This window comes from Chiroxiphia lanceolata, chromosome 2, assembly GCF_009829145.1.
Source record: "Chiroxiphia lanceolata isolate bChiLan1 chromosome 2, bChiLan1.pri, whole genome shotgun sequence".
Taxonomy (NCBI): Eukaryota; Metazoa; Chordata; class Aves; order Passeriformes; family Pipridae; genus Chiroxiphia; species Chiroxiphia lanceolata.
In genome coordinates this window covers 108296317-108324102 of record NC_045638.1, presented here as the reverse complement: position 1 = coordinate 108324102, position 27786 = coordinate 108296317, and the positions used below count along the sequence as shown (strand labels likewise).

At 36.6% G+C, this 27786-nt stretch overlaps 1 protein-coding gene across 16 annotated transcripts in view; it reads left to right on the top strand.

Moving 5' to 3' along the window:
• The window catches only part of LOC116783156, a 288803-nt gene that overhangs the window by 165904 nt on the left and 95113 nt on the right, over positions 1-27786 (top strand). For 4 of the 16 annotated variants that reach the window (XR_004355498.1, XR_004355495.1, XR_004355496.1 and 1 more), the window contains exons 2-3: positions 6337-6384; positions 6820-6898. The exons of 6 other annotated variants lie outside the window; for them this stretch is intronic. Coding sequence is in view for 3 of the 10 variants with exons in the window: in XM_032680482.1 (XP_032536373.1) it covers positions 6337-6384; positions 6820-6898 (127 nt within the window). In the remaining 7 variants the exon portion in view is untranslated. Of the gene's footprint in view, positions 1-6336; positions 6385-6819; positions 6899-21111; positions 21415-21667; positions 21876-22694; positions 22789-23092; positions 23177-27463; positions 27536-27786 lie in introns of those variants that run through there. 6 more of the 16 variants (XM_032680488.1, XM_032680489.1, XR_004355501.1 and 3 more) reach the window with 6 other exon arrangements.

Sequence of the window (27786 nt, the reverse complement as noted above, 5' to 3'; positions counted from 1 at the left end):
CTTACAGTTTCTTTCTCAAATCAATTATTATTTTCTTACAAGACAGTCCAATATTATTCATAATGAAACAGGTGGAACTACCTGACTTTTCAATAAAAAACTGTACAATGTAAACAGCATATTTAATTGTTTTAGGGAATAAAGAGCAACTTTGTCACAACTTTATTGTTTGTACAAAGCACATTGTTAAACTGTGAATATCTGAACACCTGAATCCACTTTAAATTCAAATTGACCTCTTTACAACAATGATACCTTAATATTTTAAGTTTCCTAAGGCAATTTTTCCTGAAGTGTGATCATTATAGATAATAATGATAATTATGAAATTTGTTACATTTGAAACACTAGATTGTTGTATGAAACGGTTATTAAAATATCTTCTGTAATGTGTGTGAATTGTAAGGATGAGTGGCATAACACTCCTAATAGCTATTTAGTTGCATTTCCTAAGAGGAGGTGTAACCATCTGAAAAGGAGTGGTAGAAGAATAGTTTCCTTTGTTCATAAAGTTTGTTTCCTAGAGCAACACAGCGGAATTACTACAGTTGTGCCGATGCTGTACTACCTTGCAATTAGTCTGTCTTTAATGAGGAGAGAAGGAAGGATCAAGGCAGTGTGATGAGACTTGTTGTTGCAGCAGACACTATTAACTTCTGAGACCTTTATCTAACAAACACTTTTGTCTTCATTCTCCAGCCCAAAGCCTGCACAGCCATCTCTGGTATGCAGTGTTCCAAGCAGGTATCTGCACTGCAAACCTTCATCCAAACATTGCAGTGCAGAGCCAACACCAGGTGTGATTAAATCAAATACATGCTTTTAATTAAAATGTACGTTTCTGAAATCATGCAGCACAGACTGTGGTGAGTGTACATCCTTCACTGGGGAGCATCTATAACAGAATAACACATTCTATAATGTCTGTATGTCTGCACTGTGCAGAAGATAGAGTTTTGATTTCTGATGTGTGCATTTGACTTTTCTAATGAAAGAAAACGTCTTCTCAAGGCAAATATGCCACTGCTTGCCTTTTGAAAATTACTCGTGGAAGGCATGAAAGGGTACAGAGACTGTTTTTTTTCCCAGAGCAAACAAATTTCTTGTTACATAACTTCTTTGGCTTCAAGAATCAAGCAAGCTGTTTGGTTCTATACTGGGATTTTGAACCTGCCAACTCTGACAGCTTCACACAATCATGTAACTGTTGTTTGGTGGTATTACAGCAAACCTCTCTGCTTAGTTTGCTTTAACCTTGTCCTCTAGGTGAGATTCAAACAATGCTTCCTCTTCAGTAGTGTATCTGTCAGCAATTAATGTGAAAGTCAGATCATCTGTGCTCCAACAGATCTAGTTAAATACGGCTTTCTGTTACAAGTGAGAAGTAGGTAAGATTTTGAGATTGTGAATAAAGCAAACAAAAGGAAAAGAGAATTTCAGGCTCTTCTGTGCAGACATTTGTGAGGCTTTGTGTTTATATGTTAATATAACATATAAAAGTACCACTGAAAACTACATAAAATTTTAATTTATTGGAAAGTGAATTCAGAGATTTTTCTGGTGATTTCTCTGAATATTTTGTATTCTGAAGAATGCAGGTACCATCCTTTCATAATCAGGCCTTGATAAAAATACTTATGTGTGCTGTTGGGTGGGTGAAGGAGGGACTTTTTACATTTTGCAAAATTTCCTTTTTCACTTTTATCTTTAAAAGGTGCTGTAAAAAGGGTTTTGTTTGCAGTTGTGTTATATACAATCATAAAAATATTCTAGGCAACTTGCTAGATTTCAAATAAATATTTCCTTATTTAAATGTTTTCTGAAACATCCTGAAGTGTGATTTACTTTCAGCTGTTTCGAAAGAAATGAGAATGCTAATCATAAATCTTGACAGTACTGTTTTAACTTTTCTCATTTTGTAATGAACATATTTAAGCTCTTCTCTATAGTTCTGCTTCTTCCAGATCACTTTATTAAACTTTTGCTCAGTATCCCCATCAGCACAGTTTTATATCTTAGGAGACCAAGCCCTTAGATTTACTTTACTATAAACACAGGGAAAAGTCCTCATCAACCAAAAGTTGTTTTTTGGTTGGTTTAATGCTTTTTACTTCTTTTTTTTTTTTTTTTCAATTTTAAACTGACCAGGCTCTTCTGACATGGGTGTGCCTCTAAATCCCTTCCAAATTAAACATAGAGATATAAACCCGGTATGCAAACAATAGCGATAGACGTGCATCTTATTTATCCCTTCTTGATTTTTGCTCATGAGCATCCTTAAGTGTAGTCTTCCAATATTCTAGCAGTGAGAAATACACTTAGATGCACAGCCTGCTTTCTCTAGAGATCGGTATTGATTACAGTTTTAACTGTAATACTTTAACAGTAGAAAACTGGGTCCTAATATTCCTTGAAGATGTCATCTTTGGAGGGAGCTTGATTAGAAACATATTTTATCTCATCAGTTTGTTGCCCCAGTTGTGAGGAAAATGTAAATTGTAATCCAATCAGCTTTTTGAGCTTTTGATCTCTAAACAATTGTAGCTTTTCCCCATGCTCCAGACCAGTCCTTTAAAACCTGTTCTACACCCATACAGAGACTATGCTGCCTATCCTATAATTATGTTATTAAATAAAAATAATTTTCTCATAGTAATGATAGGAATGAAAATAAGACCTATTCCAAACCCTATAGAGCTATACACAGCTTCTTATGTACAAAACTCATCCAATTGTTAATTAACTTTAGCAGTATTAGTTTAATGTAACTGTAAGTTCTCATTGCAGCTAACATCAAAGGTATGAAATAAGTAGTAGTATTTCTACTATGTATATATATATGTGTGTATTTGTCTGTAGGCATATCTACGTGACAACTGAAAGTTTCCAGGGCTTGAATTACTCTTCTGGGGGCTTTTTCCTCCTCAAATGTGATATGATCAGATCCTGTAATATCGAAGAACAGCAGTGAAAAACAGAAACCTTAGAAAATGTTGATAAACATGCAACAGAACAGGCAAGATTTGCTTCCTTACTATGACCACAATGATTTCCCAGATTGGTATATAAGTGGAGTTTTGGAGGGCTGTTGGACAGTTGCCACTAGTTAAGAATAAAATCACTCAAGAAGTTTAATAACCACAAATATTATTCTAAACCCTTCAAATTATATAGCCACGGTATGCTGGAAGGGGGAGGTGACTGTGCATTATATTATTGCAACTTTTTAACAGAAAGTACCCAGAGCTGACAAACCAGATTGGTGTTTTTTAATGAAAGCGAATACAGTTAATCTGTGTATGCTTTCATTGACAAGGTTCTGCACTTAGGAGTACAGCACAGATGGTCTAAGCAATGAATACTTATGTCTGACTGTAATTGATCCTATCAACAATGACATACCTTTAACTGGGTTGTATCACTTTACGTCACATATGGTTAATTAACTAAGAAGGGCCCAAATACACTAAGGAGGTTTTTGTGTTTATACTTAGGAAAACAGTCTAGACAGGTGTTAATGTAAATGAAGTTAGTGCTTGTCAAAGGTGAAATTCTCCATATGTAGCCCTGCTTCAGTCTCCAAATAAATATAATTTGACTGTGTCTACATTAGCAAGTAGTGAGGAGCAATAGGACCTGATCTGCAGAGTGAAACAGTTGGTGCTGAGGATCCCAGTTCCCCACTGCAGGGATCGGGGGGAACAGGGAGGTTGTCCCAGACTGGCTCTTTCTCGTCCCACTGACTAAATGCCCAAAAGTGCAGGACACAACTAGGTGCAGTCTTGGAAGGTATATTTTGATTTAGGTTCATTCCCTATATTTAGTACCTTGCTGTGTATTTTTGGCAGCTACATTTTTTTATCTGTAAAACAAAACTTGCCCTTAATTTCCAACATAATTCAACCTCAATAACAAGAGGTTTACTTCCTTAGATAACCCCTCCATGCTTCCTGATTAGTCATCACAGATGTTGTCTTTCAATGTGTATGGCATATGTCACTATGTATGTAGATGTCTGCCCTATTCATGGTGTGGTATCATGCAGTAGAGTTTGTGTTAAATTATTTTCTTGCATGTGCATGTGTTTGGATTGGCCCTTAGTTGGATAGTCTGTCTCTTGTAAAAATACTGTTAGAAAAATTATGTGTCCTAAATTCTTTCTTTTTATGGACTGTACTTTCCACTGCAAAGCACACCTTCCCTTTGCCTTCTCCAATGTGGAAAATGGTATGACAAAATAGAACTTGATGTGGTTCCAATTTTGGTCCTGAAGGTCTAATCTTGGTATTTTACCTCATTTTTGCTCTACTTTTGAAACTTCCTGCAATAGTTTTACCTTGAAGTCACTGAATGTATAATTCTAATTATACATTGGAATCCAGTGGCCACCAGTCGGTGTCTCAGAAGAAAATCTCAACTGTTTTCTGAGATGCACCTGCAATAAATGTTCTTGGGTTTTAAATGACTGGTGAACATATTCTTCTTGGTTGATTGTTCTTCCAAAACAAGTATTCCTATAAAGATTCTTTTCTTTATAAGAAAAGGAAAAGTACTCAGGCCCTTTAAGACCTTACATGTGACTGTTCTTGAACAAAGAATGTTTCACACCACACAACCCTTTTGATAGCAAGGTGGGCTTTTGTTTTACTTTTTTTCTGCTGGACATACTTTTTTTTTTTTCTCCAGTAGTTCCTCTTCCTTTCAGAGCAAAATCCTGTTTCTGTCTCTCTTCATCCTTAGCCCAATTGTATGTTCTAAAGAAAATCTCTGTTTTGCCTCACGTGATTTTTATCAGCTTCTCTCACTTGCAAGCACTGTAGCTCCTTGAAAGCCTTAATTTGTCACTCCTGAAGCACAGACTTTGTGGATGTCATGCCTAAACTTTCCCATCCATCCCAGGTGGCTGTGTAATTTTCAAGTTTTAATTAGCATCATCAGTTTTGGAAGCAGAAATGTTGATGTCATTCTTAAGTTAACATCATCTTAGCTGTGATAACCATTAGCCTGCTGCCAACATTTGACAGATGCAATATTTCTTTCAATGTTATCAATTTTATAAACTGATATGAAAAAGTAGTGCTAAAAGTTGTTTTACTAATACCTTGCATTTAGCAGTCTGCTTATTTATAAAGTGAAAACATTCATGGTTGCTCTGGTTAGGACTGCATTCAGTTTTTAAATATATAATATCAAAAGCATTATGAGTTAAGACACACAAGACTATTGTGTAACATGGGATCAAATAGTAACTGAATAAAAAGCCCAAAGTCCTTCCATGCTTTAAGAAACTGATATTAAGTAATTATGATAATTAGTCTTGTCATAAAAGACTTTTTTTCCAAAATAATTTATTTTGGAAAATAATTTTTTATGTTCAGATTGTTGGCTGTGTATTTCTCTTTAACTTAATGACTAGTTTTTAAATCACAGAACATTGTCACAGAATTTTAAAATAAAAGAAGAAATCTCTAATAAGTGAATAGGCTCCTAAAGGCACATTTTGACTCCTGTTTATTGTGGACGGTTTTAGATTTAGCTTTTTGTTTCCATTTGTGTTTTAATGCTTAAAATTGATGCAAAAGCTCTATTTTCCTATTTCTCTGTAAAAATAGCTAACATTTTGTCAAAGCTTGTTGTAGTGTTGCTTGTACATAGTAAAAGAATAGCAAGCATGGCATCCTAAAAAAATTATTTGGAAGTAAATATAACAGCAGCATTAATTCCAGGTTTAATGGGATGCTTTAATGTATATCCTGGAAAAGCAAAGGCTTTGGGGTGACCTAATTGTGGCCTTCCAGTACCGGAAGGGAGCCGACAAGAAAGATGGAGAGAGACTATTTACAAGGGCTTGGGGTGACAGGATAAGGGAAAATGGCTTCGAATTGCCAGCAGGTAGGTTTAAATTTGATATTAGGAAAGAATTCTTTACTGAGAGGGTGGTGATGCCCTGGCACAGGTTACCTGGAGAAGCTGTGGATTCCCCATCCCTGGAAGTGTTCAAGGCCACGTTGGACAGAGCTTTGAGCAACCTGGTCTAGTAGAAGGTGTCCCTGCCCATGGCAGGGGGGTTGGACCTGGATGATTTTTAGGGTTCCTTTGAACCCAAACTATTCTATGAGTCTATAGTATCGCTCAGATATTTTTCAGATAGCTTCTAATCAGTTCTTAATTGGACTGCTCACATACTGTAAAGTGTGCACTAAAGTATCCTGATAAATCAGAGTTTAAATTAAAAGGTTTGAGAAGTCTCAGTAATTCCTGAGCTTTTAATATTTGAAAACAACAATAACAAAAAGTCCTATATTCTAGAAAACACTTTGTGTTTTGTTACTCTAGGGCCAGTAATTCTGTGCTTTGTTCCCATTGAAGCTGTGCATCTCTACTGTAAGTTTCCAAATAACTTAAGCAATGTTATCATCCAGTACCCTCAGTACAGTATAACATTGTTTAGGAAGGGAAGGGTTATCTATACTTCTAAGAGGCTGATGGGGGGTGGGAAAAGAAAATTATTCTGGTATAATTTTTCTTTCTTCTCTGGGAAGTACTTTTTTTCCTCTCCTTAAAGATGATCACTTAATTGAAAAATTCTTGTGTGTTATGATCTTTGATACAGGAAGTTAGTCTGTAGATAGAGCAACAGAGACATGTGGAACAAGTTTCACATTTATATTAGATTGCTTTTCTCAAAATGTTTTGTTGTTCATGAGCAGCAAATTTACTCTCCATGCATATTTGATCAGATAGCACAAAGAAACTAAGAGAATGCTATCAAATTTGAAACCAAGTGTTATCAACCATGCTGCAAAATTGTCTTTACAGTGCCTATGAAGATAAAACTCACTGCAAAAGGACAGTCAGGAACAAGAACAGCAGCTTCCAAGTTGAAAGATAAGTCTGTGTAGGTCACTAACAAGTAGAAGAAAAACAACAGGCGTGTTTGTCTATTAAGCATTTATTATGATTTATTTGATGCAATTTGATGCTTGTGTTACTTGGGCTCAAGTTAGAAAGAACGGAAATCTGGGAATTACATCAGTTTTTAAGAAAAAAAAAAGTAGGATCAAGCTGTCTGGCTAATCTCAAATACTATTCCATATAGCTGTTAAAGATGTGGTTGATCTGAAATTTAAAAAATCATGAATTTTGCTTTGTCATATTTACTGTTTTTCCTTTTCTGTTCTCGTAAAAATAGAAATATTTTCCCAGTATTGTAGGTGTGTGTTAGTAAGTAGATATCTGCTAGCAAAATAGGGGAAAGTTTTAGATATTCTCATGAAGTTGCATGTGCAGGTTGCTTTTATAAATTTTTGTATAAAAAATTCACCCACCTAATTATTAAGGGATTCACACTTTCTGAAGTGAGAAGATTCTTTAAAGAATCAGTAGACAAAAGAAATTACTAAATAGAACCAACAGTAAGAAATGGCATTTATATAATGCCCATCTCTAGGGCATTTAACATTTGTGGTTGTTGCTCATCAATTCTGTCTAGAAAAGAAATGGATTGCATGTGGAAATCTAAACAATTTGGTTAAGTATGAAATATTAACTGCTTAACAGGCCAAGAGAAGGGCAATATAAAGCTTCAAAGCTAAAATAACATATGCAAGCATCTTATCCATATTTCACAAAAAATATTTTAAGGTCATTTTAATGTCAATTTAAATGAAAAAACTTACAACACAACCCAAACCCAAAATCTGCAAACCCAAAAAATGCTGATTAATAGTTATTGGTTAAAACAAGATTTTCTCAGACCTTGAACATGAGATTTTATAATACATGCATACAGCATAGCACCTCTATTGCCCTGCCAGTGCATTCCCTTCTCTGCATAATTGTCTTCCATTAATAAGAGTGCTACTCCTGTGCAGCAAGAACCTACAACCTTTTCTTTGAAATACTTATAAGCTCACCTATTTCACAGTCTCCACCAAAATGCATGATCTTATTGCAAATATTGAACTACCATTTACTGTGGTGTTTGGCAATTCTTTGTGCTATTAATTCTGAAGTGACCAGTTTGAAAGCTTTGTGATTCACAAAGAATAAAGTTAAATTGCACAGGGAAAACGAAGAACCAACCAAACAAAACTTTTCTGTTTCTCAGTTTCATCACTAACATTTGAAATGACTTGGGGTTTTATCAATCTTGATTATATTCTGTGACCTAGGGATTACAATCAGTTCTCAAGCCTACTTGACTATGGTCTACAGCAATGGTCTTCCAGGTTCTCAATTTCCAGGACAATTTCTGTGTGTCTGCCACCATGCTGTTTATAAAACTTAGTCAGGAATCCATCAGTCCTGGCAATGCCGTTTATATATTGTCCAAACAGTGAAATAACAAAGTTTGGCCCATAGCAATGACGAAGGAGTTCTGTAAAAATTAATACCGAGGTGGATGCTCCTTAATAAATAAGCAAACCCCTCCTCTGACAACTACTTTCTAGTTTGAGAAACAGTTTCAGAAGGAACTGGTTTGTGGACTCTAACATGAAAAAGGTAGTATATAAATCATATACAGTTGACTAAATAACTAAGTTTGCAGCCTAAAGACTTTTTTTTTTTTTTTTTTGGTATGAGGAGAAGTAATATCTGCTATTATGCTAGTATTTCAGTCATATGTGATTCATATTGTGCTAGTATTTCAGTCATATGTGATCCATATTCTCTAAGTTTACCTGAAATAATATTTTTCAGACTACCAGAGTCTTCTGCCCTTTTTCAATATCAAAATGAAGACTAATATTATGCAGTACTCAGTTCAGGAAGGAGCATAGTAATGCTACACTTGGAAATTGAATTTACAGTTGTTACTTTTTTGTCCTGTTTCCTCCCTGTTCACACCCCCCCTGATCCTAGTTATAGTAAACTGTTTATTGTTAGGTATAAAATAAAAAAGTTTTTATGGCTTAAATATAAATTTAAGTGAGCTAAAACTTCAATAAGAGTTTAGAAATTCACGCTCAAATACATTAAGGTTTACATAGAACCTGAAAAATATCTTTTCAAGATGCTGTTGGAAGAATGTTCCCAGAACTCTTTGGTATTGTTATCTTGTTATCATTGTATTGCAAATCCTGTTTGATAAAACTATCTGAGAGCTTTTTTTTTTTTTTTTTTTTAAATATTTGTTCTTCCCCTGCAGAGCAGTTTTGGTGGAGGAAGGGCAGGAAATTTTTTTTTTTTTTATTTTTTTTTTTTTATTTCTTCTTTTTAAAGTTTTCTGGAAATTCCTGACATCTAATTTTAAAGCTCAAGTACAATTGAACCATTGAGACTGCTCCATATGAATTTTGTGACTCACAGAAGTAATGAGAAATGTAACATTAGTTTTAGATCTAAAACACTGCTTCTGTTTGTGATTCTACACTTAGTGGCCTTTCTCTTTCAGCTTCATATTTGTGGAGGTTTAAGAACTTGACTCAAAAAGATTTGCTTTGGGTAAAAAACTAACAGTAAAGCTCTAGTGCTTGGAATGAAGTTGTCCAAATTTTGAAACAGAAGACCTTGTGAGTATTAATTCTGTATTAGCTCAGGATGTTATTTAGTGTTTCTGTAACTCAAAAATGTATTTATGAACATTGATTTTTTTTTTTGTTTATTTTACCATTTGAAGGATTTCTTCCTGTTTCACTCAGTATGTTGAATCATCATTGGTGGCAATAGAAGTTCCTGTCATAAATTAAGAGAATGACAGAATGTATTCGTAAGGAGTTACCTAACTCCTAAAAGACTGGAATAACAGAGTTGTCTTTTCTTCCCTGGATATAAATGTTTTTCTGGAGAATTGAGGATAGAATATGATAGTCACGGAGCTGTCTTTGCAGTTGCATTATTGCAATATGTTAGTGACCAATGCTTTTAATATGCTGAGCAGTCATTACATGTTGGGGATGATCCGTTTTTCAAACCAGTGTGAAAATGTCCCAAGTTGGGTTTGATCATATTTGGACATCTTGGGAGACAAAGTCAGATCCTAACCGATGGTTCACTTAAAGCACAGGGATCCAACCCTTTCCATTGTCCAACTGAAACAGTTTGAGTTTGCTCTCCAGGCTGAAGTGTAAACAGATGAGTAAGTCGAGAAGAAGAGAAATTTTTGAACTTGACCTACATCCTTCCATGTGTTACTATCCCTCTTAAGTTTATTTGACTCAGTTAGTTGACCAAAGAATGTGGATTATCCTGCTGGCAGGAAATGTAAGGCATTTGCACAGTTATATTCTACAGAAATTATTTTGTGCTGGTAACATTACTGTCATATATTTTTATTAACGGTTATTTATTAAATAAAAAAGTGTCCATTAATTCTTTCTTAGTAAATCTTCAAGGAATCCTTTTAGTCTTCTTCTTTCTTTTCTCAAAGAAATTAGCCATGCATTGTCATTGGATGGTTATTCATTCATGCTAGAATGAATATCAAATTCATAACAGATATTAAAAATGGTTCACATATTGATTTTAAAGCAATAAGCTTTATGACAACATATCTGAAATTTAAAATTCATTATTTTTATGGGTTTACTTATTGATTTAGTTGCTGACCTTAAAAATAGCATTAAAAAGAGTTCTGTTAGGAAGGTAGTACTCTGCAGTAATCCAGGTGTCATTCGAGTTGGTTTTTTGCTGTTATTGAAGGGTTTTCTTTAAAGTTTTAACTTCACAGGCTAATCTTTTTATACATGACGCTGCCATCAAGTGGCTATTGAGTAGAACCTCTGTGTTATCCATCTTTAATCTAAATGCTAGTCTTAGTTTTAATGAACAACTTGGTTTAGAAGGAGGAAGTATCCTATACTTTCCTAACTGACAGAAAACAATAATCAGTTTGTTGCTCTCTGGACCAGATTTGTAGAGGTAGATGGTCAAAGATGCTTTGAAAGATGCTTTAAAAGAGTGGGATTTCTGTGACATCAAATTTTATTGACATTGATTTTTACATCAGCTGCAACAAACATTATTATTTCTAGAGGGTGAAAGAAGGCATACCAAGTGTCCTTTTGTATTTTCAGGTACCTTAACAGGCAGGTAGAACTTCTCTTTTAAAGTCTCGTTTTAACTCATTCTACGAGAACTGCAAAATGTAGATGTAGTCTGTAGTCTTTTGCAAGGACTTTAATGTGCTGGATCTAAAAGGCCAGAACTAAAATGGTTCCTAAACTTCAAGAAATTTTCCCTTTAATCAAGGAGCTGATGAATAAATAAAACCATATCTTTGTGACAACCCAAAAATAGTTTCTCTTAAAGCAGACAAAACCTTAAGACTTTCATTTTTCAAGGCAGCAACCCAGCACCAAATGACCATTTGCAGTTCATCGCAACACAAATATTGGCATTCACCACTACTCTCACTTCACTTCCAGCAGTATGGGGCTGTTAACCAATTCTAGGCAAGTAATGATAAACATCCCCATTCTCCTGAAGATATTTGCCTTCTTTCACCCTCTAGAAATAATAATAGAAAATCATGTGCACATTTGCATTTGTATTTACTGTGTTCAAATTAAAGCTGCAAACAGCTCTGATTCACTAATAACTGATGAAAGTGTCTCATTATTGAGCTACAAAACCTTCAACAAATTAATGGAAATTGCAAATCACCTTGAAAATTGCAGGCTCTTTAGTCCTATATTGAGTGCTGAGAAAACTGCATAAATAGCCTTGTTACTTAACTCTTTTTTTTTGAAAAAAACAGCTTTCTTATTACATTTTTAAAAAAACATGACCTAGTAATTAAGGCATGGCTAAACAACATTTTTTTTTGCTGTGTTTTGTTTTCTACACATGAACATTTAACATATATTGCTATGTTTGGTTCATTCCCTTTTATAGAACATTTAGAATCATGGGCTCTCTGTCTCTGATGCTAAGCAAATATTTGGGGCAATTTTCTCTCATGCCCCAAATTAAAGTACGAGATTTGGCATGCTCTGGTTCTTTTCTGTAGATAATGAATTTTTAAATATATACACCAGTGATATTTTCCTCCAAAATTACAGCTTAATTAGAAGAAAATATTTCATGGAAAGGAAAAAATCCGCACTGTGTATTTGTTTGTTCATTCTTTGTTGGATTTTTACTTTTTCTGCTAACTCTGAATGCAGAACTAGTGCATGTCACTTGCCATGAGGAAATAAGTATGGGAGCTGATCCCTAGCTGATGTAAAATTTCATAACCTCGTAGTCATAGAAATCTACTCCAACAGAGTATCAGATGTATTTCTCTAAGAGACTGAATGATTTCTACAAGGAGCTAGATTCTCTTATATCCCACAGTTCCATGTTACAGCTGCATCCCTGAAATAAACCTGGTTGATTTAAAGGAACACATTTCAATTTAATATAGATTCAAAATTTAAAAAAAAATCAACAGTTTGTAATTTTGCCCATTTTTGCTAATATTTGAGTCATCATTAGGCTTGTGATAAGTAATGTATCAACACTTTCTGCATTCAGTAGAGATTTTTAAAAGGTTATAAGGTACAGCAGACAATCTTTTTATATAGAGAGCTTCATATAGCATTTATGATAGTGTAGTGTAACTGTGGAGGATCAGAATGTGCACTTAAAGACATTTTTCTGCTATATTTGAAGTCACCTTGCTTACAGCAGTACTGAAAGCATTTGTGTGCTGAAACTCCCTCTAGGTATTGCTAAGAGAAATTCCAAAATTCAACAAAATCTGTGAAACTCCAGTGACACAACTGCTGCTAGTAGTTGGCAGGTGCCTTTTATTAGGAAACCTTTTCTATGAGTTTCCAAATTGATTCATTTCTAGGACTGAATAACCTGTGAGATGTCCATCATTAATTCTGTCGAACAATGGAACTTGAAGTAGCGAAGAATTGAAGTTTCTGGTTTTCCTGCCTCATTGTTGCAGGCTTGATGAGTGAGGGGAAAAAAGGTCCCTGTCATTTTCTCTTCCTCTTTTTATTCCTTCTAACCCACCACCTTCTGTTTTTCCTTTTGTACTTTCTTGGTATTATTATTAATGTATCCACAATTCTTGCTCATCATTTTCGTCCTATTCCACCACTCCAATTTTGATCCTTTTACCCATGAGCACTATGTTTGGTAGCATCTTGCTAGTCTTTTTGATGAAAGATGAAGTATTACTCCATTTTAGCTTCTTCATGTCCAAACTAGGGACTCAATTACTCCCAGGCAAAAGCTGTGAAAACAATAATATTCTTTTGTCTGAAGCCCAGAAAACAGTTTTGCTTTCTTCTGTGCCTATGTCCTCTCTGCTGAGTATGTTCTCCCCACTCCTTAGTCATATGAGCAGTGGATACTTCATGCTTTTAAAACACCATTTAGCTGAAGAAAATGAGACAGCTTAATATCCAGCTCTTTGCATGCACTTGTCACAGTTTTGAAGTAGTTTTTGTTAAATATGCTGAGCATATGTAGAAACTACATGTACCTGGAGGTACCATCATTTTCAGCATCAAGTTGGGTGCAGCAACTGAGGCGTCTGCTGTCTGTCTTCTCTTCTTACCTTGATTTTTAGAGAACACAATGTTTGAGAAAGTTTTTACATGTATGGAAGTTTGTGAAACCCGTTCCTCAGATATTTGTTCCTTAAATATTGTGATGTTGGAGGGATTATTACATATCGAGATTCTACATTATGAATGTACACAGAGTAATAAACGAAAACTATATGTTTGATTGTTCATGATACGTGATTACTCATGAGACTCAAGTAATAAGCATGTGTTCCCCATCAGGACCTGCATACAGCTCTCTAATACTAATGGAAACTGTATGTATTGAGCAGATGTGACAGACCATACTCACAACTTGAGAAAGACTCTGCAAGACCTTCTTCATAAGTGAATTCCTGCTTTCTGGGTTTCATGTTGGAATGGTAATTTAACTTCATATAGTGTAAATTTAAACCAACTTGTGATGATGTGACTAACTGCAAATTACTTTTCATGGCTGCTACTTTTTCAGCTGGGATGCAGAAGTTGCCTTAGATTAAACTTGAAACTTCTCCAGTGACAGTAAAGTTCTGTCTAAAACAACTAATAAAATGCAGATGGGAGTGGAATAAAAGCTGGGTTTAGGCATAAGGACACATTGTATCAAAAAGGTAGAGGTTAATATTTGTATTAAGAAGCAAAAGTTATTGAATACAAAGTACCTAATTTAATCTATGCAAGTTATTGTATTTCATGTTTCATTTGACAGTTAGTGGCAGTCATGAAAATTTAGAACACCAAAATAGTATGACAAAACTTATTAAGTACATTTTCTAACATCATATTTTATTGCTGTTGTTTTGATGAATGATCAAATACATTGCTTTCCTCTACTTTGTGTTCTTGTAAAATCTACTCTGTTGTACCACTGACCTCTAACCAAAATAGTGCAATGCTGTGATTTTTTTTTTTACCTACCATAGTCAAGAGACTGTAGCTGATGGTCTTTTCTCTTGGGCCTTCATAGGTGTACAAGACAGCAGGTAATAACTAAGCTTCATTATCTGCTGCTTATTTATTTAGGTAGGTTGATTGGCAAAGAATAAAGGATTTTAGAGATGTTCCTTTTGTGTCTTGTATTGGCTTTGGAAAGAGAAAACTCTAAACAACCAGTTTTGCATGAAGAATACAATAGTGGTATTGTACATGTTATTTCAGTTGCCTGTTATGTTTTATCTACAGGCAATTTTTAGATGAATTTATAATATGCAAATAAAGGCTTTAATTTCCAACCCCCCTGATGTAATATTTTGGAAACATAGCTATTTTAGTGTAGGATGCACAAGAAGACTAGCTATTTTGGTGTGGGATGTCTGAGAATTCCTCTCCCGTTGCCAGGTTTAATTTTGGTTGTGTCTGAGTGTGCAGCAGTGGAAATGCCTGCTGAGGAGGATTTCAAAATCATCAATGTATGCAAATCCCAACTGCCTCTTTTTTCTTCTCCAGAAGTTTGAATAGAACCCAAGACACAGTTTTTCCTTAACTCCTGGTGTAGCTGGTAGGCTCTTCTGCTCGATATTAATAGTCAATACCGTCACGATTCCTAAATGAGATGATTTCTTCTGTAAGTAATTAAGTAAACAGGCTCTCCCCCAGACAATAGCAATGCTTGTGCTGTGTCAGCTGTACTTAAACAGGTGAGACTGAAAAACCAGAAAGTGGTAACTTCTCTCCATTTTGGTTGTGTAGGATCCTTGTTCTCTAAGAGAAATTTTTGTCCGAAAAGTTTATATTAAAAAAGTGAAAATATTTAAAGAGTCAACACAGCTTTGACTTAAAGGCATAGGCATTGGCAGAGTGATTGGTTATTTAAGCTTTGCAGTGAAGCAGGTAGTTTAAAACTCTAGACATTAGTGCTTAGGACTGTCTTTGTGAAGCATGCAGTTTGAAAAACTGGATCTGATGCCCTGTCTCTCCAATTTACACAAAAATGGCACTTCGACCAACCACAAATTTATTCTGGATATTCAATTGAGCCTTGTTTAATATTTATTTCTACTCTAGATGAACATTGCAGGCAGTAAAAAATTGAGAAAAATTACAGGCTCAGAAATTGAATTCAGTTTACATTAATTTATGATTAAATGGTTTTTTTGATTGCTGCAAAGGTGGATCTCAAGCTGTTTAGCAAGAATTAATATTGTTTATATTAATACATTATTACATAATTAGAAATTAATAGGAGTATTTTCTGCCACGATTTTAGAGAAACTAAAATGTAGACAACCAAAGGCTTGACTTTGCACATCCTTTCACGTGCCTTTTGAGCCTTGTGCATTTACCTCAGCTGAAATCTGGAACAGAGGAAGTTAAGTTGTATACCCAGGGTTACCTCTTGAGTTAGGAGCAGGGTCAGAAATAAACACCAAGAATCTAGATCTCTGGTCACCTTGAACTGCTGTATCATACTCCTTCCTAGAATTGCTAGTTTCTCGGTACTATGCAACACTGTAAATAGGATTTGTTTACTATCCATCTCATTTTTCATGTTGGCTTAATGTTTGGAGGGGTGCGTTACCAAACGCCTGCTTCATTATTTTCTTTTTTCTTGTGTTTTTTTGTTATTTTCTTTCTTTGTCCTATTTAATCTCTTGGTAGAGAAAATAATAGAAAGTAAATCCATAGAAGATCTTTACCTATAGAGGGAAAACTGGGAAATGTCTCACTTTTTCAGAAGTCAAAACTGCAAAAGAAATTGTGGTGGTGGGAGAAGAGAGCTAACCTTGTCTATGAGCTATAACCTTGTCTTATGTACCAAGGCTGAACTTGACTGACAAAATAGTAGGGTGATGTTTGAGGCAAGAACTGCCTTTTTGTTTGGAGACACAATAGGATTCTCTTCCTTCATCCTTGGATTCTCAGCACTACTCAGTATAATAACATGATAATTGGTCCCAAAGATGGAATGAGTAAGATTGGATGGTGGTCTTTGGGGGCCCAGTTGTGTTATATCTAATCTAATTATGTTTGATACTGATTTTTTAATACATATGGTAACTATTTCCTTGGCTTGGAAGTGAGGCTTATATGCAAGCTTGACGTGTGCTTGGTCTCTGTTCTAAAGCACACCATTTTTTTCTTAGGAGAAACCCCAACTATATCTGTCTCATGTCATGCCGTATTCTAATTCAAAACTAAAACTGATTTGTTCCAGAAGATGTCTTGAAGCATAAATATGTTGTGGCTTGTGGACATGTGGGAGGTGTGATGGAAAGAGCAAATGTCTATAGATTGTACTTCAAAAAACCACTGCAACTTGCTACAGAAAAGACATAGTAAGTTATTGCTGCCTTGGAGCAACAATCCACAGCAGGCATTCAACCCTTTGCATGGGACAATATAAACATTTTAGTGGATTTATGAGCATAAAGGAGCATCTGGAGATGATGAGATTGTGTAAGACTAATTTTAGAGCCTGAATTAAACTAACTCCGTAGCTGCAAAAGTCACTGCCATGTTTTCTGCTCTTGTTTAAAAGATGTCTATGGACTATGGCAATACCAGATTCCCTAATCAAATGGAACAGAAAACTCTAGTGCACTACTGTTGGTAGTGGTGTGGTGGGCATTGGCTTACTAAGAGGATTATGAAAATCCTTCATGAAAGGTAGTTATGCAATCAAATTTCTAAGGCAAGTTTCTTCTCAGCTGTTAGCATCTGTGTTTTATTTTGCCATGAATAGGTGACTGTCTCTTGAAATTATTTGTGTTTCTCACTTTTTAATAGAAAGCATAGCATTTATTCCTGGTTGGGGGGAAGTGTATTGGTTTCTTGGGAGTTTTTTGGGTTTTTTTCATGGTTTTTTGTCTGTTTGATTGGTTAGTTTTGGGGTTTTGTTGTTTTGTTTTGTTGGTTTTTTTTCCCTTGTATTTTACCATTGTCTTTAAGCTTAAAATAAGCATTTTATAAATGAAACATTGATAAAATCGGTGGATTGTGATGTACTAATGGAGTGGGTAGGGAAATAAAGTTGTTTGAAGTCAATTTTGATTTGGGAGTTTTAACTTGCTCCCCTGAAGTATCTGCAATACTGAAATGTAAGTTCTTTCTTGTGTTTAATTTACTTTTTTTTTTCCTTTTTCCCCTGGTGATTCTTATCAGTTAACGGCTTCCAGCCTGGCAGCGACAGTTATTGAAAGTTCAGATAGTAGAAGGCTCAGTTCATGAACAAATGCACAGAATTTTAGGAGCTCAGAGTCTCCAGTGCCATTGACTTAAAATGTTATATCGTAGTTTTGGCTGTTGTCTCTTCCAGAAGTGGCTGATGCGTGAGTGGAAGCCGAAAGTTACGAATCACCTTCCAGTGTTAGCTGCACATTGCTCTGCATACACCATCTTCTGAGATCCTCTGGCAACGTACTTAAAGCTTGGGGACAAAAAGGATAAAATCTTGATTCCCTTTAAATCAGTTAGAGTTTTAAAATTGATTTGAAGTGAGGTAATATTTGATCATAAAGTGCTGGGCCAAAGTTACGGTTCTGAACATAGAAGAAATGAGGGAGAAGTCACTCTGAGTAGTTGACACTAGGAAGTAAAACAAACAGATAAAAAAAGCCTTTGGATGATATGTTTAATATGTTTTCTACCAACTCCCCAGCAAAACAAGGTAGTTCATGACCAGTGGACCCTACTTTCCTGTGGATTCATCTCTGAAGGTTAATTGAACTTTGATATTTAAAACAATATGTGGGCCTGTTGGAAGTTTTCTCCATGAAGTAATGAAGCAGTTAGGTCTTTTTCTTCTTCTACAGATCTTCCATATTCGTACATGGGAATGCCAAAAAAAAATTTCACTAGTTTTGTATTCATTTTCCTGTATTTGCTATGGGATGGAGATCTCAATGCTACTGAGTTTCTAAAAACACACCTGAAAGCTCCAATCTTAAATTTGATAAATATTGGCCAAAAAATTTGAAGATGTTTTAGTTGGCATAGATGCACACAGTGTAATCACATACACACTCAGCTCCCTAACCTCAAAATCAAGGGACAAAAAATGAATGTGTTATTTCTAACAGAGAACCCTTTTAAGAGCAACCAGAGATTTTATACAACAGGAAATGCAAATATGCTTAGCTGTACTAATGCTTCATTTATTAAATAATAAAGATTCTAAACAGTTTTCTAGAAGGAAAGAGATTTGTACTTGTCAGCAAAGCTCTACTAGTTACTGGTTCCAGTGTTTCTCTGTGTTTCTTAATGAATTGACCAAAGCTGACAAAAGATTGTTTAAAAGTGAAGGAAATGCCAGATACCACCTCCCTCTCCTGCAGCCACTCTGGAGCAATTATGACAAGTGGACCCATCGTTACAAACTGAAATAAGAAGGAGAAGGTTGCATGAGTTTTCTGCTAGTTATCCTGTAACTGAACGAAAGCCTTTGTGTTTCACATTTAAGTGTATAGTCTTGTCTTTTTTTACAACCGTGTTTAAAGTGTCTATCCACCATAGTTTATCTGCATCCTGATCTTGTCCTATCTTGGATAAGTTCCTTGTTGGCTTCACTGAGAACATCCTTCCCTTCCTGTCATCCTCAAATTTTGTTACTAAATTCTTTGCCTGTTGATTTGGCCATATTACCTTCTTTTCTGCCTCAAGGACCTGGCAAAGCTTCACTCCAGCCTGTGTTTTATTTCTTATCTTGTACTTCTGTTCTTTTCCAGCCATGCTAAGTTCAGTGTTGTTAATGTCTTTCTAGACCTAATACTGCAGTATTGCCTTTCTTGTCTGGTGCAACATGTGCTGTGAATTCACAGGACACACACTGTCCTTTTTGTGGAGCCACATTTTCTTTAAGGACCCTGCAAATTCATCTTCTGGTAAATGTTTGTCTCTACTGTAGAGAGAGAGGAGAGGGACTGTAAAAACTGCTGGCTTTGCCCCACCAATCTGCTATTTTAAAATTTCAAATTTCTCAGGTGTAGGTAAAGACCTTTCTTGTAGCTTCCTAACTTTGTGTAAAAGTAATTGCACATTCTTTCTTGGCGTTTCAGACATAATGCAGGTCTGCTCTTCCATTTCAATTCTCATGTTAGATAGGAACATTGACATTTGTTGTGCTAGCCATTACTCATTTCGTTTGTAATCCTTATTCATTTTATGGCGGATTATTTAAGATCTTTTCCAGGATCTTTTCTTAAACTCTTAATGTACTTGAGGACCAGTGAGGGGGGCAGGTATTTAGTGAGATCTGAGCCTGTGCAATATGAATAACTTCCACTGGTTTCTGGTAGCGGGCTGTTGAACAGCTCATGAAAATGTGTTGGTGCACAACAACCTAAGACAGAGCAACAGGCTCAGCTTTTGTTGTATAGGGTTTTTTTGTTTATTTCAGTTTATTTTGTTTTACTTTTCTGTTTTGTTTTGGTGGTTTTTTTACCGTTATCTTTGTTGAGTATGCATATTGAATTTGAGATACCCAGCAGTGCTTACTGAAAGCGTTCATATGTCAGGAGCGTTCATATTAAGCAAAAAGGGTTGGTTTCATTCTCTCTACCTTTTGGTTTTAGGTGGGAGGATTCTGGTTTTTTTACCGATCAAGGAAGTTATCATGATATGCAGGTTTTGGTACTAGCCAGCAACCCTCTGCAGCAGAGTGAGAGGAGATAAAGTTTTGGCTTAAGTACTGACTTAAGTCTGAGTTTAGGTGTAAATGCTGCAAAACCGTAGGTGCCGTGTTGGACTGTGCAGCATGCCCAGTGCTTCAGAGGCCCCCATTGGATTGTACCATCTGTATGTGCTTTGTTTCTCTTGCTGCAACTCTTCTTTGACTTTTTTTTGAATTAGAAAAGACGTGCCAACCTCCATGCCATATGCCTACTACTACTAGTGCTTATACATTTTTTCGCTCTCATATGCTTTCATATGTAAATTGGCTATCAAATTCCACCCTCAATTTTAACCTGTAATAACTTCATTACTTGCAGTGCAATTTGCACTGGTGTAATTTAGATCAGAATCTGGGTGCATATGTAAATGTGAGCATGTATGCACACATGTAATGCCTGCTTTCTTACATATATATATGTATTTATATACACACTTTCATTTTACAGTTAAAAATAAGTGAGAGGGAGAATCTGTTTATTATTTATATACTGAACAATATTAGAGCAACTAGCAAGAGGAAAATAAATCATTTGAAAGAGCAGATGGATTTTGGAGTCATGCATGCACGTGCACACCTTTACAGTGTATTCTGGTTCTTGTCAGTCCCAAGCAGGAACTTTTCTCTTTCCCCTGACTTACGAACCTCAAATCTCATTTTTAGTTGGCTTTGGGGAAAATGGAGGCAGAGATACTAAAAAAAAAAAAAAAAGAAAAAGGAAGAAAGAAACCCCCAAAACAACAGCCGCCCCAACCCCCTCTTCTATACCACCAGTCCAAACGTGAAACATATTTTAGCAGAAGTGCCCCAGCTCTATCATATGTGCTGTGCAGAGTCATCATGGCCATGGTGCATAGCTGAGAGCCGGAAAGCAAACAGCTGCTGTAGCCTGATTTGAGTTAAAATAGTGTCAGTGTTTAGTCTGGCGCAGTGCTTCAGGAGAGATTGGCAGCTGGGTCAAACAAAGTCATTCCATTGGCTCCCTTCCCAGTAAGCTTCTGCTAGTATTTAGGTACTAGTGCAGCCTAGGCCCCTTTTCTCAGGGATAGCCTAACATCTGACCGCACCCTCTTTGCTTTTTAAAAAATGCCTTTTCACTCTTTAAGATAAATCCTCTATTATACAATCTGCCACTAATTGTGTGTTAAGACTGTTTTTCTCTCGAAAGCTGACGCATCCTGCTCTCAACGTGGTGTAGAAAGCAGGCTGTTACAGTGCTGGATTAATAAAAGGGGCCTTTATGGTTTGTGAAAGAATATCTCTGTGCTTAGGCAGGAAACTTTTTGATCCACAGAAAAGCCAGACGACATCTAGGTAAGGCCGTGTATCAAATCTGCTTTTATGGGAGAGTGGGGCAGCGAGCGATGTTAATTGCGATTGCTTCATGTTTGCATGCCCGTTTTGATAAGCTTTTTAGAAAGTTTAGGAAATAGCTACTCCTGCGTCTTGAGCCCTTTCTCTCCTCCCTCCTCCTCACTCCTCCTATGCCTTTACTGCCTGCAAAAGCTTGTAATGATCTGCTTAGTTTTCGCTGAAATACGCGCGGGCGCCTCGCTTCTCTTTGGAGAGGGGTATCTTGCAGAGGCGTGCAGCAAAAAGTTCTGCTGTCAGACCCAAATGCTGTTAAGAGTGGAGTGGCTGGGGAGAATTTACAGGGAAAGCTTTCCACTGTTACAGACTGCCTGTGCAATAATTTAAAAGTAGTTGAAAACTGCTTTGAACTAACAAGGGTTTAATTACGGAAAAGTTTAACGTGGCGATGGAAGGAATATTAAGTAAGTTGTCTTTGTCTCATACTTTTTAATTTTAGTTGTTGCTTTAGCCTGTTGGGTCACATTTTTTGTCAGCGCTGAAGGCTGCCATGAATTGGTAATGAGGGCCCCTTTTGCACATGATTTTGGCACTTGGCCAAAATCAACTTCCCAAGGCAAGCTTTCTCTAAAAGAACCTGAAGCATTTTTTTTGTGATTAGGAATCATGTCTGAAAGCTGCCACAACCAGTTGTGTAGGCATGTCAAAATGACTTTATACAGTATATCTGAAGCATTCGGGGGGGAGGGTCTGTTTTTTCCTCGTGTACCAAATTGTTGCTATTATCATTCTAAATTTCCGCAGCTTACGCACCTCCAAAAACCAGGCTACAGAGAGCTAAGGCATAATGAGGATCTTTGGTACCTTTGTATTTTTCAACATGCCAAAGCAGCACTAATTGTCACATTTAAGCAGGATACAGTGTTAGGGGTTGCCTAAAACACTTGTGGACGTAAAGCAGATGAATCTTTAAACTTTTAATCTCAGTAAATTATGCTCAGTGAACAGTAAGTAACGATATTTTCGAGAAGTTTCTTTGTTTTAATTGTATGAGTGGAGCTTTTTGATATCTATTTAAAAAAATACATGCCTGGATCAATATGGGGGGGAAATTTACAAGGAAAATCTTGGATGTGCCTTTGGATTTATCCCAATTCCTTGAAATCTGGGTATGGGTCTGATCTGCGAGACAAGCAAGCAGGAGCTGGGTAGTCCTTTGTTGTTAAAAAGGGGGAAAGGGAGTTAGTCTAAACATTAATAAGGAGCTGCAAAAGTTCACGTTTCAAGTGTGCTCGGAGTTTTGAAATTTGTGGAGATCATCAGTGCAATAAATGGGTGATTATTCCTTGCTGATATTATATAAACAAGTGTGGCACTGTGAGTTAATACGTTATTATTGTGCACTTAAACGTTTTGTGAATTTAATCTGTATTTAGCAAAGCAACCCAGCAACTGGAAATTAAGGACCTCCTATTACATGCTGTGTGTACTCTACCCCAGTGTCGTTTCCACGTGCGTTCAATGTAAAGACAAAGTGCATTGGGCAGCAATTTTGTTATGTATTTTTGTTTTACATTTCTGCACTTGTGGCTGTGGCCGAGGAGCTGCTCCTTCCTTCCTATATGTGTTGTTTATTTATAAGCAACACCACACTTCGGCAGCAATATCGATATGGAACAGCCTTTTGGCACCTTTCCCTGCCCCCTGCCCCCCCCAGCCTTGATCCCTTTTGCGGTAGTTCCTGCTGTTAAAATGGGCTTTACAGGTATTGTCTTTCTTCTGTTAAACCATACGTTTTCTGTAAGGTGTTTGTGCGTGTGTATGTGTGTGTGTGTTACCTTTATTACATAGTGCAAGACACTGCTAGATTGGGAAAAAACTCGAGCTTTATAGACTCTTCAGTATCTGTACTTTCATGTAACTTGTCTGGGAGAGTTTGTTCATTGTTACGTTGCAGGAGACTGAATTAGAGTACTTGAAATTCTCCTATAAGTTTAACTATAACACGTATTTACAATGAAAGAAAGCAGACGAGATTAACATGTTGGAAAAAATAGATGGAGAGCATTAGTAAAATAAAACCCATAGAAGTTAATTGCATTTTTGTGGGGGTTGTGAAAAGTTTTTACAACAGGGGAAAAATACGTCACAGTTGAATCCTATTTTAATGTAAAGCATTGCCAGAAAATGACCATACTGGGTGAAAAAGCAAATGTGACAGTAGAGTTTTTGCAAATTGTTAGAGAATTTATTTGCTTATGCGTGAAAGTAATTTCTCCCGAGTTACTGAATTAAGTACAGTTAATTTAAAATATGCACATATCCACCTTGTTACTGCAAAACTAATTTTAAAATGTCTTATAGTGATATTCCTGGTTTTACCTACAAGGTTTTACTGTGAAATAATGAACACATGCAAGTGTACTACTTCTAGAGGTTTTAATTTCTGTTATGGTTGTGTACATTTCTGTTTTAGTTGTGTTATAAATCACAGCAAGTTATGGTCCAAAAACTTTGTGAGCAGTTTTTAAATCCAGAGTCAAATTTTATCTCATAGTATTTCTGATGTGTAAAATCTAATCTACAAAGTAACAGAAAGTTTTGCATAAAAACTTAAAGTATCATAAATTTGGCTTTTGAATGCAGACACCAAATTAACATTTTCTTTCATCAAATCTATTGTCTGTATGAACATACAAAGAAGTTATGTTTCCATGAGATAAATCAACATTATGTACTCATAAGTTTAAAGTTTAAAATTTATAGATACTGTATTCTGTTTCTAAATCCCAAACCAGTAGATTAATGGTTCTTCTTTATAGTTAGGTTGATAAATAACTGTTTAGTTACTTTTCCTGAGACTAAAGGAAATAGAAGGTGAAGAATATTAAGTATTCTCCTTTGTGCCATTTTAATTTTTAACAGCCCTCAGGAATAACGTGTCTCTAATCTTCCTACTTGGAGGGCTTTATGTTTTCTATTTGTTTGCAAACATATCATGAAAGAGTGTAATTATAAAGCTTAACTTTGTTGTAATTTTGTATCTTAGATTTTGCTCCATGGAACTGTTGAGCTCTTAGTTACCCATTTCAGTGCACTAAGTGAATTTATTCTCCATTCAAAATACAAATTCTTGCTTTCTAGTTGGCATTTTTACTGACTATTAAATGTTAATAATTCATATTTTATTGGTGCAGTGTAAGTGATACATATTGTTATGTATTTGAATAAAAGTTACAAATGTATTTACAAAATTCTTTCACTTATGTGAAAAAAAAAGAACCTTAAACATTGTAGAATGCTTTCAGTTTATCAAGAAAACATTGATCTTGTAAAAATAGCTTTATTCCTTGGTCGATTCTGCTGCATGTCTTAGAACTTTAGAAATGAAACAGGGTTGTTTTGTTTTGTCTTGTGGATTTGTTGGGGCTTTTTTAGCAAGGTTTTAATTCATATAAACTAAGCACTTTGTTCTATATGTTCTAAATTCCATCAATGAGATAAATAAATTGCTGCATTGGATGAAACATAATTATTGAATTTTGGCAGAACTTCAGTGAACTCTGCCATGAAAGATTGATGTGCACAGTGCGCCCTTAGATTCTAAAGTAACAGAGTAAGATAAGGGGAGTGCATAACAGGCTCCAACCTTTGTGGTTTGGAGAAAATAGAAAACCATAGGCAAATGTTAACTTTCGGTATAAACTGCTAATGATAATGTTTTGTCATCTAGTTGATAAAAACAACAGGAGGAGACAAGAAAATCCAATTTAACACAAATTCTCTCCACTTCTTTCTTGCTCTGCTTCCCATTTTTCAGTATTAGAATAGCCAGAGTTGCTGTGTATTCTTACGGAAAGGAGAACATAGCAGGCAGGCTACTTGCAGTATCCAGCCATGTAATGTGCAAATGGAATCCCTCCATATCAGCACGTCGGATGTGGGTTTTCACTGCAGTTACAGTTTTGGTTTGTGATTATGCTGCATTGATCTCAGAATACATGTAAGATTGTACTGGCTGGATGAAAGCTACATGTAGTCATAGTAGTGTTTGTTATTATTCCCCTCTCTCTTCTTTCTCTACCAAACCTTGATTGCTTAAAACATTTGCTGCAATTGGCAAATTGTGGTTATAATCACAAAATCTCATTCCTCCTGGCTTTTAAATAATTGCTGTGCCCAAATAATGTTTTTAATTGAGAACAAAGATGCATTGTCCTGCCAGTCAAGCTCCCTTGGCAGGACCAATAGGATTGCAAAGACTTTTTAGTATTTTCAGTCAGTTCACTATAGGAGGGAACGGAGACGACATTAACCCTGCTCTGGGGAGAGCAGCTGCCGCTTTGGCGGTGGTACCCTGCTCCCGGGAGCAATCCCTCTGCCTGCTCGGCTTCCCCAGCACCCTGCACCTCAGCCCACGTGTTTTCCCTTCTGCAGATATGTGCAGCCCCAAGCACCAGCCCTGAGCCGGGAGCTGGTTTCCAGTGGGCTCAGGGACGGCGGCACGACGGGCAGGCTCTGGTGCGGCTGCAGGCGTGCGCTCTGCCTGACTGGATGGTCCTGGGGGCACGGCTCAGTGCACCCAAAATGCCTGGAATCAGAGGGAGTTAGGCGGGGAGGATACACCCATGGTGGTTTTTTTTTTTCCTCTGTTTGTCAGCTCCTTTCTTCCAGACTGTTAACCTGCTGCTAAGGCCAAGTGCGTTCAGCTCAGTGTTTTAAAATGGCAGGTGTCCAGAATCTTGGATATATTTCATGACTTCAAAGACATTTCTGCTGTCCTTCCCAGTCACATCCTTAAGCTCATGATGACAGCATTAGGAGTGGGATAGTTAGAGAGGTATAAGGGCAAGGGACTGATCTAGTGCCCATCGCAGTCAGCAGAGAGAATCCCACTGACTAACATCTCTTTGGATCCCACACCCTGTGACCTTGCTGCTCCGGGATTCCAAAAGCTGCCTCTTCCCCCTTAGATCCCAATGACACCAGCATGACTAGCATTGCCATCTTCTCAAGCAGCTTTGTTGTCTTCACTGAAAGTCCTCAAAGAAGAAGGTTTACTGAGTAAAAGGCTTGAACGTGCCTTCCTTGTATTCTAAATAAAAAGGCAACTGAGTGCTTACTTTGCCCATTTGCGGTCCTTTCTCTTGTCCTTCTCCCCTTCTAGAAATTACTCTTGTGTCTGATCTTGATTTTCAGTTCATGTCACCATTGCAAGCAGAGGTTCAGTGTGGGCAGCTACCTGACTTCCATTGTATTCCTGTTAAAATGCTGCATTAGATATATGTCCAAGATGAAATGAATATACATTCTAGGTCTGTTGTTTTGATAATTAGACACCAAATTCTTTCAGTAAGGTTGATTTCATCTTCAAACAAAAAAAGGATATTTTTATCTTTTGTAGAGTACCGTAGAGTGCTTCAGTCTTTGTTTGACCCATAGGTGTATTTGGTTGGAAAACCTTTAACAAGTTATATTCAGAGTGTGTCTGTATTTTGAAGTAGACAATAATCATTTTTATTTTAAGTAATTCACAGAAATGAACGTTTTTATTAGCAATGTAAGATTGTATCCACAGATAATAAAAGAATAGAAGTAGGAATATCGTGCCTTGTTTGCATGGATAATAAATATATTTGCAGTGTGAAATCAGATTATGTTTTTACAGCAGGGGGGTTATAAACTGTTGAAATACTACTCTTAAAATATTATGACAATTTTTGCAAAGTATGACTCAGTGAATGCTCCCTACATCATTTTAATGCATAGTAGATGGGTGAATGTTTAAATGCCTACCAGGTTTCATATGTGAGGCTATGAGGTAACCAAAAAAAAGAAAAGGTGCATTAAAGCAAAGCTTGCTGTTCCCTCTCTGCTGGCCTGGAGAGTCCTGCCTGCTGCAGAAGCAGCTCTCTGGGGTGGTGTGAGACAGGGGCACTGGGACACTTCTGTGCCTCGGTGCAGCTGCGCGTAACAGAGCGGGGAGAGCGATAGGAGGGCAGGAGAGAAGCCAAGGTACTTGTGACTGTACAGATCAGTTGTTGTTCTGCCTGGCAGAGAGGGAGCAGAGCGGCTGTTTTGGGATCCCAAGCTGAGGTCTACTTTGAGGCTTCCCCAGAGCGGGGTGAGTTTCTTTCAGCTGCAATCCCAGAGCCCTTGGCAGTGTGTGGTGAAGTTACATGGGCAGAACACTGGGAGAGGGCTCAGTCCTGTGAAGGATCCTCTGTGGCTTCATGAGTTACCACAGAATGTAAGTCTTGGGTTATAGACGGAAAGTAGCAGACAGGTGAATGTGAGTTCTTAGATGCATAAAAATGTGGAGGTCTTTCTTTCAAGCATGGTAACGGACAAGCAGATTTAATTATACTAAAGTGA